The 11,934-nt window shown below is 57.5% G+C and overlaps 1 protein-coding gene across 1 annotated transcript; it reads right to left on the bottom strand.

The window, feature by feature from the left end:
• Positions 1-918: 918 nt before the first annotated feature.
• On the bottom strand, positions 919-7,446 carry MUC3A (mucin 3A, cell surface associated). The gene is made up of 11 exons (XM_075528167.1): positions 7,152-7,446; positions 6,876-7,064; positions 5,640-5,755; positions 5,446-5,504; positions 4,722-4,870; positions 4,108-4,173; positions 3,293-3,455; positions 2,658-2,816; positions 2,477-2,568; positions 2,264-2,316; positions 919-2,111 (listed from the first exon to the last, which is right to left on the bottom strand). The coding sequence occupies exons 1-11, from the start codon at positions 7,444-7,446 to the stop codon at positions 2,070-2,072; spliced, it is 1,383 nt and encodes a 460-aa protein (XP_075384282.1). The 3' UTR covers positions 919-2,069.
• Between the last annotated feature and the right edge of the window lie 4,488 nt (positions 7,447-11,934).

The following is an 11,934-nucleotide window of genomic DNA, read 5'->3' on the forward strand; positions in this document are numbered from 1 at the left end:
ACCCAGGTTAGGGGTGTGGAGAGGGGGACAATGGACGGCTGGCCTGGGGAGTTGACTAGTCCATCCTCCTCCCCTCTCGCTGCTGGAGAGCTGGGCGTCCACAGGCAGGGTCTGTCCAGCCAAGCCACTGTCACACAACAGGGCAGGGCGAGAAGACGCCACAGGAGGTTGGGTGGGGGGAGTCAGATGGCGAGCACAGGGTCAGGAAATGCCAGGGAGAAGTTGGTTCCTGAGGGAACGGTGAGAGAATCCTGGCAGAGGCAGCCAGCAGCAGGGAGAGCTAAGGAGCCCTAGCCCTTGATTCTTCAGCCCTCCTCCCCAGCACCCACCTTCCTCACCTCCCATCCACAATCCCAATCCCTGCCCCTCAGCTCTTCTCCAGGGCCCCATTTCTACCTGAGGTTTTATGGTCCTGAAATTCACCCTTGGCCAGAGCCCAAGGGGAGGGAGACTACTGTCCAGCCCTTCTCCTGCAGAGACGTCTCAGGAGCCTCTCATGCACCCTCCCCCAAAGAACCTCACTCTCAAAGTCTCAGGTGCCATCTGACCATCCTCTGCTCCCAACAGGTCTGGCTGCCTACCGGTGGGGAACAAGGCAGGCCAGTGGATACGGAGATGTATATTTGGAACCTGGCTTTAAAGACCAGCTTCACCCATTCATGCCACTGGCAGTGGGCTCAGGCAGACCCAGCCAGGACCACCCCACCTCCCTGCCCTGAGCACTCCACATTGAAGGGCACAGGTGACAGATCCCAACAGAACAGCATCTGCTGCTGGCCTAGGCCACACCCACTCCCTAAGAGAATGCACCCTCCCCAGGCCCCTTCTTGAGGTTCACTACAAGGACATCCAGGGACCCCAAGTGGACTGGGGGAGGGACGGGCGATAACACACTTCAAAGAGAACAACACCCAGCAATTTCTTTTACAATCAATACTATATTGTGTTTGCATCAGAGAATTGGAGACCTGCCAGCTTCCTGTCTCTAAATATTACCTTCTGGGCGATGTACAGGAATGGCGTACCTCTTGGGGGAAGGGGAAGGGTGTGGGGAAAGGCTAGGAGGGAGGGGGATAATAAAGGAGGGGAGCAAGAATTAGGGAAGAGAAGGGAGGGGCTGAGAACATTTCTTGACCTCAGGACCTGCTTCCCCTCATTCTGGAGGACCGTGGGAAACTCTACCCTCATCCCCAGCCCCTCCCCACCTGGGACCTAGGACAGTCACCTAAGATTGAGAGAAATTGGGTAGAATCTAGAACGAGGGGATTAGGACTTGGGAAGAGCCTGCTGGGGGCCCTAAGAACCAGGGAGGCTTGCTCTTAACTAGGGACTAGGGTGTGGGGAAAGGGTGGAGAAGCCAGGGCTGGGGCACAGGGATGGGAAAGGAAGGGTTTGGGGCTCCGAGAACAAGGATGGGGAAAAGGGAGCACCTGGGAACTGGGGCTGGAGTTAGGGTGATTTAAGGAATGGGTTAGGAGGGGGTGGGGATTTAAAAAAAGACAGCAGAGGACCCAGCAATGGGTTCCATGAGGGGAGGGTGGCAGTGGGTGGAGCTGTAGGGTGGCTACTGGTCGGCGAGGGGTTGGGGAGATGGCTGTCAGGGGTAAAGAGGAAAACAAGGACCAAGTGAAAGGGGTGGGAGAGGGGGATGGGGAGATGGAGATCAGGAGGGACAATGTGGGGAGAAGGCCTGAGACCGGAGGCTGAATTGGAACAGAGACTTGACCCAAGTCTGCCTTCTGGTTTTCACAACAGCTGCACAAAGTCTCAGGACACGTGTGTTTATAACCCGTGAAAGCGAGTCTTGGAAGTGAACTGATTTATCCAAGCTCCCCAGTGCCAGAGTCTGGATTTGAATCGCACCAAGAACCAAGTGGGTTTCAGCAAAGTTAGGACAGCGGGGTGGGGGGGTATGGGTGTCCCAAGGGCAGTCCTCTTTTACTCCAGAACACCAGAAGTCCAGGCGGCACCCGTCCTCGGAACACGGCTCAAGATGGGCACAGTGCGGGCTGTTCCCTCTAGCTGTCCGGGGCCAGGGTGCAGGGAAGGCAGAGAGGTCCAGACAGGGCTCATATGGAGGAGGAGGTGACCTGCGGCCTCTGGATCTGCACCTGCCAGAGGATTCGTGCGAAAGGGGCGTGAGGACGGATGGCCAGCCCTACTGGGGCCTCCAGATGGGAACAGAGCCCCCCGCCCCTGAGAGACGGGTGGGTATCCCGAGCGGAGCCGAGGGGTTCTCCGTGTGGCACCTTTGGCCCCTCACCTTCATACTGGTATCCACGTTCTCCAAGGTGACCTTCATGTTTTCAGGCCTGGCTAAAGGAGGAGAAGGCAGGGGTCAGAGTGAGGGGGCGGGGTCCCAAGGGGAGCCGGGCCCCCCAGCAACACAGGGTCCCAGGCGGGCGGGGAAGCGGCGTTGGAAGCCCCCTCCCTCTGAGCAGATGCCCGGCCAGGCCCAGGACGGTCGCTGCCTCACCTGATTCGTGGTCGTTGAGGTCCAAATTGGAAAAGGTCCCGAAGGTGTCCGCATCCCAGCTCTCGGTCCATTCCCGGTCCTCGGTCCACGACCTGGGTCGGACGGAGCCCCGCACGGTCAGACCCGGGACCCGCGCGCCGCCCACCCCTGCGGGTCCCCGCCGGGGTCGCCAGGCTCTCACCGCTTGTGGCGCCGCGAGCGCGCGACCAGGAGGCCCAGACCGAGCAGCAGCAGCAGCAGCAGCGCCGCGGCGCCCGCCAGGCCCCCGACCAGCGCTCTCCAGTAGACGGTCACCTCGCAGCGCGAGCCCGAGATCCAGAGCGTGTCGGTGGAGAAGCAGCTGTCAGGCGGGGAGGGTCACAGGTTAGCGACCCCGCTCCGGCCTCGGCCATCCGATCTCGCTCTCTGACCCCCTTCTCCCGGGGCGCCCCTGGCTGGGCGGGGCGGACCCTCTGGGCGGGGCGGACCATCTGGGCGGAGCCTGGTGGGCGGGGTCCGGTGGGCGGGCTCTCTGGGAGGGCGGGGCCCAGCGGGCGGGCTCTCTGGAGAGGGCGGGGCCCGGTGGGTGGGTGCTGGGAGGGCAGGGCCCAGTGGGCGGGCTCTCTGGGGAGGGCGGGGCCCGCTGGGCGGGCTCTCTGGAGAGGGCGGGGCCCAGTGGGCGGGCTCTCTGGAGAGGGCGGGGCCCGGTGGGCGGGCTCTAGGGGAGGGCGGGGCCCGCCGGGCGGGCTCTCTGGAGAGGGCAGGGCCCAGTGGGAGGGCTCTCTGGGGAGGGCGGGGCCCGCTGGGCGGGGCTCCCGCGTTCCGGTGGGTCCTCACCGACACATAGGACCACTCCTCTCCAGAATGCACTGGCCCTGATGACAGTCGAAGGCGCCCTCCACGCCCACAGTGCAATTGGTGACACAACGGAGCTGGTTCTCCTCAACCAGAGGGAAGTAGAAATCTTCGTAACCCTTGGCAACGACGCGGCGGCAGATGGCTGCGGGTTGAAGGAAGGTGTTGCGGAGACCCGGACCCTATCTACGAGGGACCTGGTTATAAAATAAACTCCAAAAAACTCAGGGCTACCGAGTCAGTTCCGACTCACGTAGACCCTCTGGGTGTCCAAGATTGGAACTCTTTACGGGAGTAGAAGCCTCATCTGTGGAGGGGCTGTTGGTTTACAACAAGAGGATTTTAGCCCACCATAAGGAAACCAAACACTGCCAACTAGTGGATGCCGACTCACAGCGACCCTATAGGACAGGGTAGAACTGCCCCTGTGGGTTTCTGAGACTAACTCTTCACAGAAATAGAAAGCCTCATCTTTCTCTCTTGGAGTGGGTGATGGTTTCGAACTGCAGACGGCAGCCCAAGGCAGAACCACTAGGTCACCATATGACGCTGAAACTGGGCTGGGAAAGAAGACATTTCCCATCTTGGGTTGTGGGGTGTGGTGGAGTAGACGCTGGAGTTAGCTTAGGGGACACAGGCCCATCCCCTCAGCCTCTCCTTGCCTTCCGCTAGTCCCCAGGCAACACCTTCTGACCAAGGCCCCCCGCTGCCTCCCCCCCGGGAATCTCAGGGGACAGAAGTAGCTGGAGAAGAGCCTTGGCCTCCTGGGGCCCCTTGGAGCTTTGTCACACACTCACCTTGGGGAGTCAGCTCTTGGAGGCTGTTGTTGGTCACCTTGATGGAGTCCGGCTTAAAACACAGAGCTGGGGGGCGGGCCACACGGATGGGAGGGAAAATGGGGTGAGACCAGGAACGCAGGGCAGGCTCAGCGTGTGGTACAGAGAAGGCTCTGTCCATACAGGGATTGGGGACTGGAGAGGGTAAGGAGGGCCCCCTTCCCCTCCCTCTCTCTCTCCCTCCAACTCGAATTAAGTGCCTCTTGACGGTGGCAGAAAGGGCTGTCTTTCTCCCGAGGAACAGTTGGTTTTGAACTGAGGACTTGCGGAATCACAGCCCAACGCACAGCCACCACCCTCGGCCCCTAGTAATGATCAGGTGTCACCAGCCAGCCCTGAAGCAAGGTGCATAACTGTCAGGGGTCTCGTCCACAGGATCCAAGAGCCTGGTGAGCCCCTGCCCTGCCCAACCTGGGTCCAGCTGGGCATGGACCCATGTGCCTTCTGTCCACCTGCCTGAGGCACCACTGGCTGGCACCTGAGCCAAGAATGCCTGCCCCTGCCTTCGCTGGAGCAGGCTGGGTAGTGGCTCCGAGGCCCGGACCCTCCTCCAGCCCCAGGGCCCTGGGGCTCACTCTGGTGGCTACTGCAGTTAGTCTCCTGCTGGCTGGCATTCTGCAACTCCTCCTTCAGTGCCGTCTTCACCTTCTCATACTCGCTTTCCAGGTGGACGCTGAAGGGCAACTTCAGCAGGACCACATAGTCCACCACGATGCTGCCACTCCTGAAGGGGTTGGCAGGGGAATCTTAGAGAGTGTCCAGGCCTAGAAGGGCACCTCCAGAGTCAGCCACCAGCACAGTGGAGGAAAGGGAGGGGAGGGTGGAGGCGAAGAGCTGGGATGCCACATGCATCCTTTTGAGGTGGCCACGGACACCCTGAACTTTGTCCGCCTGGGAAGGCGGAAGGCGGGTGCTTTGTAGTCACTTTTGTACTGCAGCAAACTGTCACCAACCCAGAGCTTCCCCGGTTCTCTGCCTCTCTTCCGCTGGCTCGTGCCCGCGTGCCCGCCAGAGGTGAGCCAAATAGACCTTTTGGGCCCCCTGGTTTTCACCAGGCCTCGTGCTCCACGTTAAGCTCTCTGCACGCCCCACACCAGATAGCAGCCCTCCTTAGAAACAGGCTGAGGAAATGATCACCAAGACCTCCCAGGACTTGAGTCCCTCAAGACTCACGGTCACTGTGTTCATGAAATGTGATGCCTCCCAGAGCAGGGGTACATTCGCCAGGCTTTTCCTACACCCTTTTCCTTGCCTCCCCAACCGTCACAACGCCATCTCATCCCCAGAAGGGCCTCCTACCTTAAAGACAGGATCTTCACGCCCTGAAACCCCGGCACATTTTGGTAAACTTTCCGTATCTGAAATGCCAAGGATTCCGGAGATCACATCGGAAACTCACCACACCACACCCCAAATCTGAAGACATCCGGGGGCCCAAGTTCAAGTCCAGAAAAGGCTCTAGACGTTAAGTTCATCTCCAACCCCCACCTCACCTGATTTTGGAAAGTGGCGTTGAATTCCTTGTAGATCTGAGAGGTGTTGTCATTGAGATCCGGGGAGAACTGCTGATCGACAGATACCTCCATGTCCACTTGAGCATCCACAGTGTCTGCACACAGCATGCCCTGCTCTGGTCACTTCACCATCTCTTGAGTGCAGCCCCCACCCAGAGACTGCCCCTCGGCCCTCTCCATGTTCCCTGAGGATGAACTGAACTGCAGAAGGAATTCTGGGATGCCTTGTCCTAAGGGGAGGGCGAGACTGGAAACCAGGATGCCCACTGTGGTCGGCTGAGTGATGGCCACAGAATGTGTGGAGAACTTGAGAATATGCATGTTGCCTAGCCAGACGGAACCAAGACTGCTGGTGAGCTGACCTTAAGACAGGGAGATGATCCTGGGTTATCTAGACAGGCCGCTTGTAAGAGCCAGGGTCTTCCAAGGCAGCAAAGGAAGGCAGACCAGATCAGAGTCAGTGAGAGACAGATGTGACTGTGGCGGGGGGACTAGGCACAGAGAGATGCAGCATTGCTGGCTTTGAAGGTTGGGAGAGTCTTGAGAGAAAAAAATGCAGACGGCCTCTAGGAGCTTCCCCTACAAGATTCTCCGCTAACCTATTGCCACGCCCACGCCAACTCATGGCGATCACGTGTGTTAGCATAGCGCTTGATTCACAGGCTTTCTTTTTTTTCCTCTTCTTTTGACTAAACTTCCTGGAAACAGAACATCACGCACTTTCATGGTGCCACTGGGTGGGTTGGAACTGCCAACCTTTGGGTAAGCCACTGATCACGAACCACTTGTACCATGCGCACATTGGCCCTCCCCTAGTCTCTCCATGAAGAATGTCAGTCCTGCCAATGCACTGCTCTTAGCCCATCGAGAACTGTATAGGACTTCTAGCCAAGAGGGCTCTAAGAGGACAGATGTGTCTGCTTCGGGCTGTCCGTTCTTTGGTCACGTGTTACTGCGGACACTGGACACTAATGTATCCTCCAAGCAGGCCGATCATAAGGAGATCCCAGAAAAGAAAGAGGTCCGAGCCACCTGCGTCAGGCAAGCATAGAAAGGAGGGATGTGGCAGGAGGAAGAGGAGAGAGAAGCGGAGGGGATGGAGGAGTGCAGTAGGAATTGAGGGACTGACAAACATCATGAGTGCCCACAGCTGACCCCCAAGAGTCAGTGGGGCTGCTGGAAGCAAGCACAGAGTGTGTGGGTCCAGCCACTCACCCAGATCCACCTGTTCTGCGGGGGACTCGCAGAGGGGGCCGGAGAAGGTGCTGGGACACAGGCATTTGAGGCCATCCCATTTGCCCCCATTCTGGCACTTGTTGTCTTGCAACTGGCAGCGGTCACCCGAGAATCCAGAGGGGCAGAGGCACCGGCCTTGGTCCCAAGACCCACCATTGTCACAGGTACCTGGGCAGCAGAGAAAAAGGGTAGGAGCTGACCTTGGGGGTACAGGGATTCCAAGGGAGTAGAAAGGGCCAGGAAGGAAGGAAGGCCAACCTGGAGTGGTGGTCACCGTCGACTGAGGAGTGGTCGAGGTAGTCACGGGGGTGGTCTGCGTGGTGGGAGTCCGGGTGGTGGCCACGGAGGTCGTGGAAGGCTTGTCAACGGGCAGGGTGGGGCGGGTAAACTTGCGTGAAGTCGTCATGTCGCTTGGAAGGCTGACACTGGGCTTCGCCGTGAAGTCGTGAATAGGTGAGGTGGCTTCAGAGCTGGGGCTCCTCTGGGATACACTGGTGGGCGCTCGGATGCTTGTCGAAACTAAGATCGTGGGGGTGACCCCTGGGACCATGGAACTAGGAGGCTTGCTGGTGGGATGGCTCTCGAGAGGCAGAGAGGTTGACATCCCTCCATGGGGGGGAAGGAGAGGACTCGTCCTGGGGGAACCTTGAGAAGTGGCCGTATTCACGGTAGAGGCAAAGGGAGATGATGGGATGGTGGTACTTGAAGTAGGAACCCCGTGACTGGTGCCCATGTCGACACAGGGAGTGGGGGGAGAGGCTGAGACGACAGTAATTGGGACAGACTCTGGACACGGGGTGGTGGCGGAAATGAAGGTGATGGGGGTGGTGTCAGTCAGGGTACTGGTGAGTGGGGAGGTGGCAGAAGAAGTTCTGGCCGTAACAAAAGTGGACAGGGTCGGGAAGGCAGTGAGAGCAGTGGACACTGTCTTTTCTGTACTGGGTGACGGGGCAGATGGAGGAAAAGAGCTTGGGGAGGCAGGATTCCGGGGCGTTGTCTGTGTAGAAGGAATCCCAAAGGAAGTCATTTCTGTGGGAGGCACATTTGAGAATTGTGTGGATATGGACGAGCTGGAGATGGAGACGGATGTTTTGAGAGTAAATAACGTTGGGCTGGGTGAATGGGATGAGGATGACGATGATAACTTGCTAGTGAAGTTTCCGAAGTTGCCAGTGTTGTGGTAAGCGGTAGTGATGAGAGGAGTGCTCTCTTGGGGAGAAGTGGGAGACACAGGGGATTCTGGGACCCCAGGAGCATGGGTCGATGTATTCAACAGAGTCTGTGAGGAGGAGACCAAAGAGGTAAGGGGAATGGATGTAGTGAGAGGAGGGCTAGAAGTACTTTGTGTAGTTGCCAATGATGTGCTCAGAAGCGGTGTGGCAGTGGGCGTTGTAACACTCAATGTGGTTTCTGTGACAGGGACAGTGGGCAAATATGGGAAGGTGTTTGTGGGGCTCCCAGGAGAACTGCTCTCAGTCCCGGCTGAGCTGATGCGTGTTGAGCTAACTGTACCGGTGACTGTGGTTGCAGAAGTGTTGGCTGTACTAGGTGTTGTGGTTGTCCTGCTGGTATTCAGGGAAGGTGCAGGCACAATAGTTGATGTCCCCTCTGTAACTGAGGTGCTGGGAAATGTACTGAAGGCAGGTATGGATGTGCCCTCTGTGGAGGACACTGTGGACGTGACCTGTGATGTCCCCTGCGTGGTGGTCATCTTGGGAGTCGCTGTAACCCGTGTGGTGGAGACCCTAGCTGTTTCAGGGGTTGGGACAGTGGAAGAAGAAGAGGTCACAATGGTTGAGGTTTCCAAGGTAGTATCCTCAGAGGTGAGTTCCGTGATGGGTGTGGTCATGGTAGTCCTGGGAGAACTAGAGAGTGAGGGTGTAGATGGAGGTGTAGATATGGCATGAGTGGTCAGGCGTGTGGTACTCGTGGTTGATATCGGGCTGGTGTTTGTGTCTGTACTGCTCAGTGTGTGTGAAGTTGGGACCAGTGCAGAAGTAGGAGGCTCATGTGTGGATGAGGTCATTGTCCCCGTGGTCGCGTCAGCAGGTGTGCTGGGCACAGCAGAGGGAACTGTGCTGGTCAAAGTGACAGGGGTTATCGAGGGAAGCTCTGTGGTGTCCATGTGTGTAGAGGCGTCACTGGTAGGAGGGAGTGCAGATGTCTGTGTGGATGCTGATGAGGATGGTGTGACCACAGTCACCTTGCTGGTTTCTGTTGCTGGTGCTGTGGTGGTTGTGGGCAATGGAGACGCTGTGGGTGTGAATGGGGTGCTAAGAGCACTGGATGAAGGGCTGGCCTCCTCTGTTGTGGAAAGAGGCTGTGTGGTGGAGGTTGTGGTGGTGATGGAGGTGTAGACGCCCTCTGAGGGAGGCGTGCTTGTAGTGTTGCTAAGGGTGGAAGACGGGGAGACGGAGGACGTAAAGGGAATGGATGTAGTCAGAGTTGGGCTAGGAGTATTTTGTGTAGTTGCCAATGATGTGCTCAGAAGCGGTGTGGCAGTGTGCGTTGTAACACTCGATGTGGTTTCTGTGACAGGGACAGTGGGCAAATATGGGAAGGTGTTTGTGGGGCTCCCAGGAGAACTGCTCTCCGTCCCGGCTGAGCTGATGCGTGTTGAGCTAACTGTACCTGTGACTGTGGTTGGAGAAGTGTTGGCTGAACTAGGTGTTGTGGTTGTCCTGCTGGTACTCAGGGATGGTGCAGGCACAGTAGTTGTTGTCCCCACTGTAGCAGAGGAGCTGGGCAATGTACTGTTGGCAGGTGTGGCTGTGTCCTCTGTGGAGGTCAGTGTGGATGTGTCCTGTGATGTCCCGGGCGTGGTGGTCAGCCTGGGTGTCGCTGTGACCCCTGTTGTGGAGACCCTAGCTGTTTCAGTGGTTGGGACGGTGGAAGAAGAGATGACAATGGTTGAGGTTTCCAAGGTAGTGTCCTCAGAGGTGTGTTCCGTGATGGGCGTGGTCGTGGTAGTCCTGTGAGAACTAGAGAGTGAGGGTGCAGATGGAGGTGTAGATATGGCATGAGTGGTGAGGCGTGTGGTACTCGTGGTTGATATCGGGCTGGTGTTTGTGTCTGTACTGCTCAGTGTGTGTGAAGTTGGGACCAGTGCAGAAGTAGGAGGCTCATGTTTGGATGAGGTCATTGTCCCCGTGGTCACGTCAGCAGGTGTGCTGGGCACAGCAGAGGGAAATGTGCTCTTCAAAGTGACTGGGGTAGACGAGGGAATCTCTGTGGTGTCCATGTGTGTAGAGGCGTCACTGGTAGGAGGGAGTGCAGATGTCTGCATGGATGCTGATGAGAATGGTGTGACCACAGTCACCTTGCTGGTTTCTGTTGCTGGTGGTGTGGTGGTTGTGGGCAATGGAGAAGCTGTGGGTGTGAACGCGGTGCTCGGGGCCCTGGATGAAGGGCTGGCCTCCTCTTTTGTGGAAAGAGGCTGTGTGGTGGTGGAGGTTGTGGTGGTGATGGAGGTGTAGACGCCCTCGGAGGGAGGCGTGATTGTAGTGTTGCTAAGGGTGGAAGACGGGGAAACAGAGGACGTAAAGGGAATGGATGTAGTCAGAGTTGGGCTAGGAGTATTTTGTGTAGTTGCCAATGATGTGCTCAGAAGCGGTGTGGAAGTGTGCGTTGTAACACTCGATGTGGTTGCTGTGACAGGGATAGTGGGGGAAGATGGGAAGGTGTTTGTGGGGCTCCCAGGAGAACTGCTCTCAGTCCTGGCTGAGCTGATGCGTGTTGAGCTAACTGTACCGGTGACTGTGGTTGGAGAAGTGTTGGCTATACTAGGTGTTGTGGTTGTCCTGCTGGTACTCAGGGATGGTGCAGGCACACTAGTTGATGTCCCCTCTGTAGCAGAGGAGCTGGGCAACATACTGTGGGCAGGTGTGGCTGTGCCCTCTGTGGAGGACACTGTGGACGTGACCTGTGATGTCACCTCCGTGGTGGTCAGCCTGGGTGTCGCTGTAACCCGTGAGGTGGAGACCCTAGCTGTTTCAGAGGTTGGGACGATGGAAGAAGAAGAGGTCACAATGGTTGAGGTTTCCAAGGTAGTGTCCACAGAGGTGAGTTCCGTGATGGGCGTGGTCGTGGTAGTCCTGTGAGAACTAGAGAGTGAGGGTGCAGATGGAGGTGTAGATATGGCATGAGTGGTCAGGCGTGTGGTACTCGTGGTTGATATCGGGCTGGTGTTTGTGTCTGTACTGCTCAGTGTGTGTGAAGTTGGGACCAGTGCAGAAGTAGGAGGCTCATGGGTGGATGAGGTCATTGTCCCCGTGCTCACGTCAGCAGGTGTGCTGGGCACAGCAGAGGGAACTGTGCTGGTCAAAGTGACTGGCGAAGTCAAGGGAATCTCTGTGGTGTCCATGTGTGTAGAGGCGTCACTGGTAGGAGGGACTGCAGATGTCTGCATGGATGCTGATGAGGATGGTGTGACCACAGTCACCTTGCTGGTTTCTGTTGCTGGTGCTGTGGTGGTTGTGGGAGATTGAGAAGCTGTGGGTGTGAACGCAGTGCTCGGGGCACCGGATGAAGGGCTGGCCTCCTCTGTTGTGGAAAGAGGCTGTGTGGTGGTGGTTGTGGTGGTGATGGAGGTGTAGACGCCCTCTGAGGGAGGCGTGCTTGTAGTGCTGCTAAGGGTGGAAGACGGGGAGACGGAGGACGTAAAGGGAATGGATGTAGTCAGAGTTGGGCTAGGAGTATTTTGTGTAGTTGCCAATGATGTGCTCAGAAGCGATGTGGAAGTGTGCGTTGTAACACTCGATGTGATTTCTGTGACAGGGACAGTGGGCAAATATGGGAAGGTGTTTGTGGGGCTCCCAGGAGAACTGCTCTCCGTCCCGGCTGAGCTGATGCGTGTTGAGCTAACTGTACCTGTGACTGTGGTTGGAGAAGTGTTGGCTGAACTAGGTGTTGTGGTTGTCCTGCTGGTACTCAGGGATGGTGCAGGCACAGTAGTTGATGTCCCCTCTGTAACAGAGGAGCTGGGCAATGTACTGTTGGCAGGTGTGGCTGTGCCCTCTGTGGAGGTCAGTGTGGATGT

Source organism: Tenrec ecaudatus, chromosome 12 (genome assembly GCF_050624435.1).
Source record: "Tenrec ecaudatus isolate mTenEca1 chromosome 12, mTenEca1.hap1, whole genome shotgun sequence".
In the NCBI taxonomy this organism is placed as follows: Eukaryota; Metazoa; Chordata; class Mammalia; order Afrosoricida; family Tenrecidae; genus Tenrec; species Tenrec ecaudatus.

Coding starts and splice junctions, on each gene's coding strand:
- MUC3A (XM_075528167.1), bottom strand. CDS start 7,446: ATGGTCCCAGGGGTCACCCCCACGATCTTAGTTTCGACAAGCATCCGA. Junction 4,871..5,445: donor GTGAAGATCCTGTCTTTAAG/GTAGGAGGCCCT, acceptor CAACCCCTTCAG/GAGTGGCAGCATCGTGGTGG. Junction 2,317..2,476: donor CCTCAACGACCACGAATCAG/GTGAGGCAGCGA, acceptor CTCCTCCTTTAG/CCAGGCCTGAAAACATGAAG.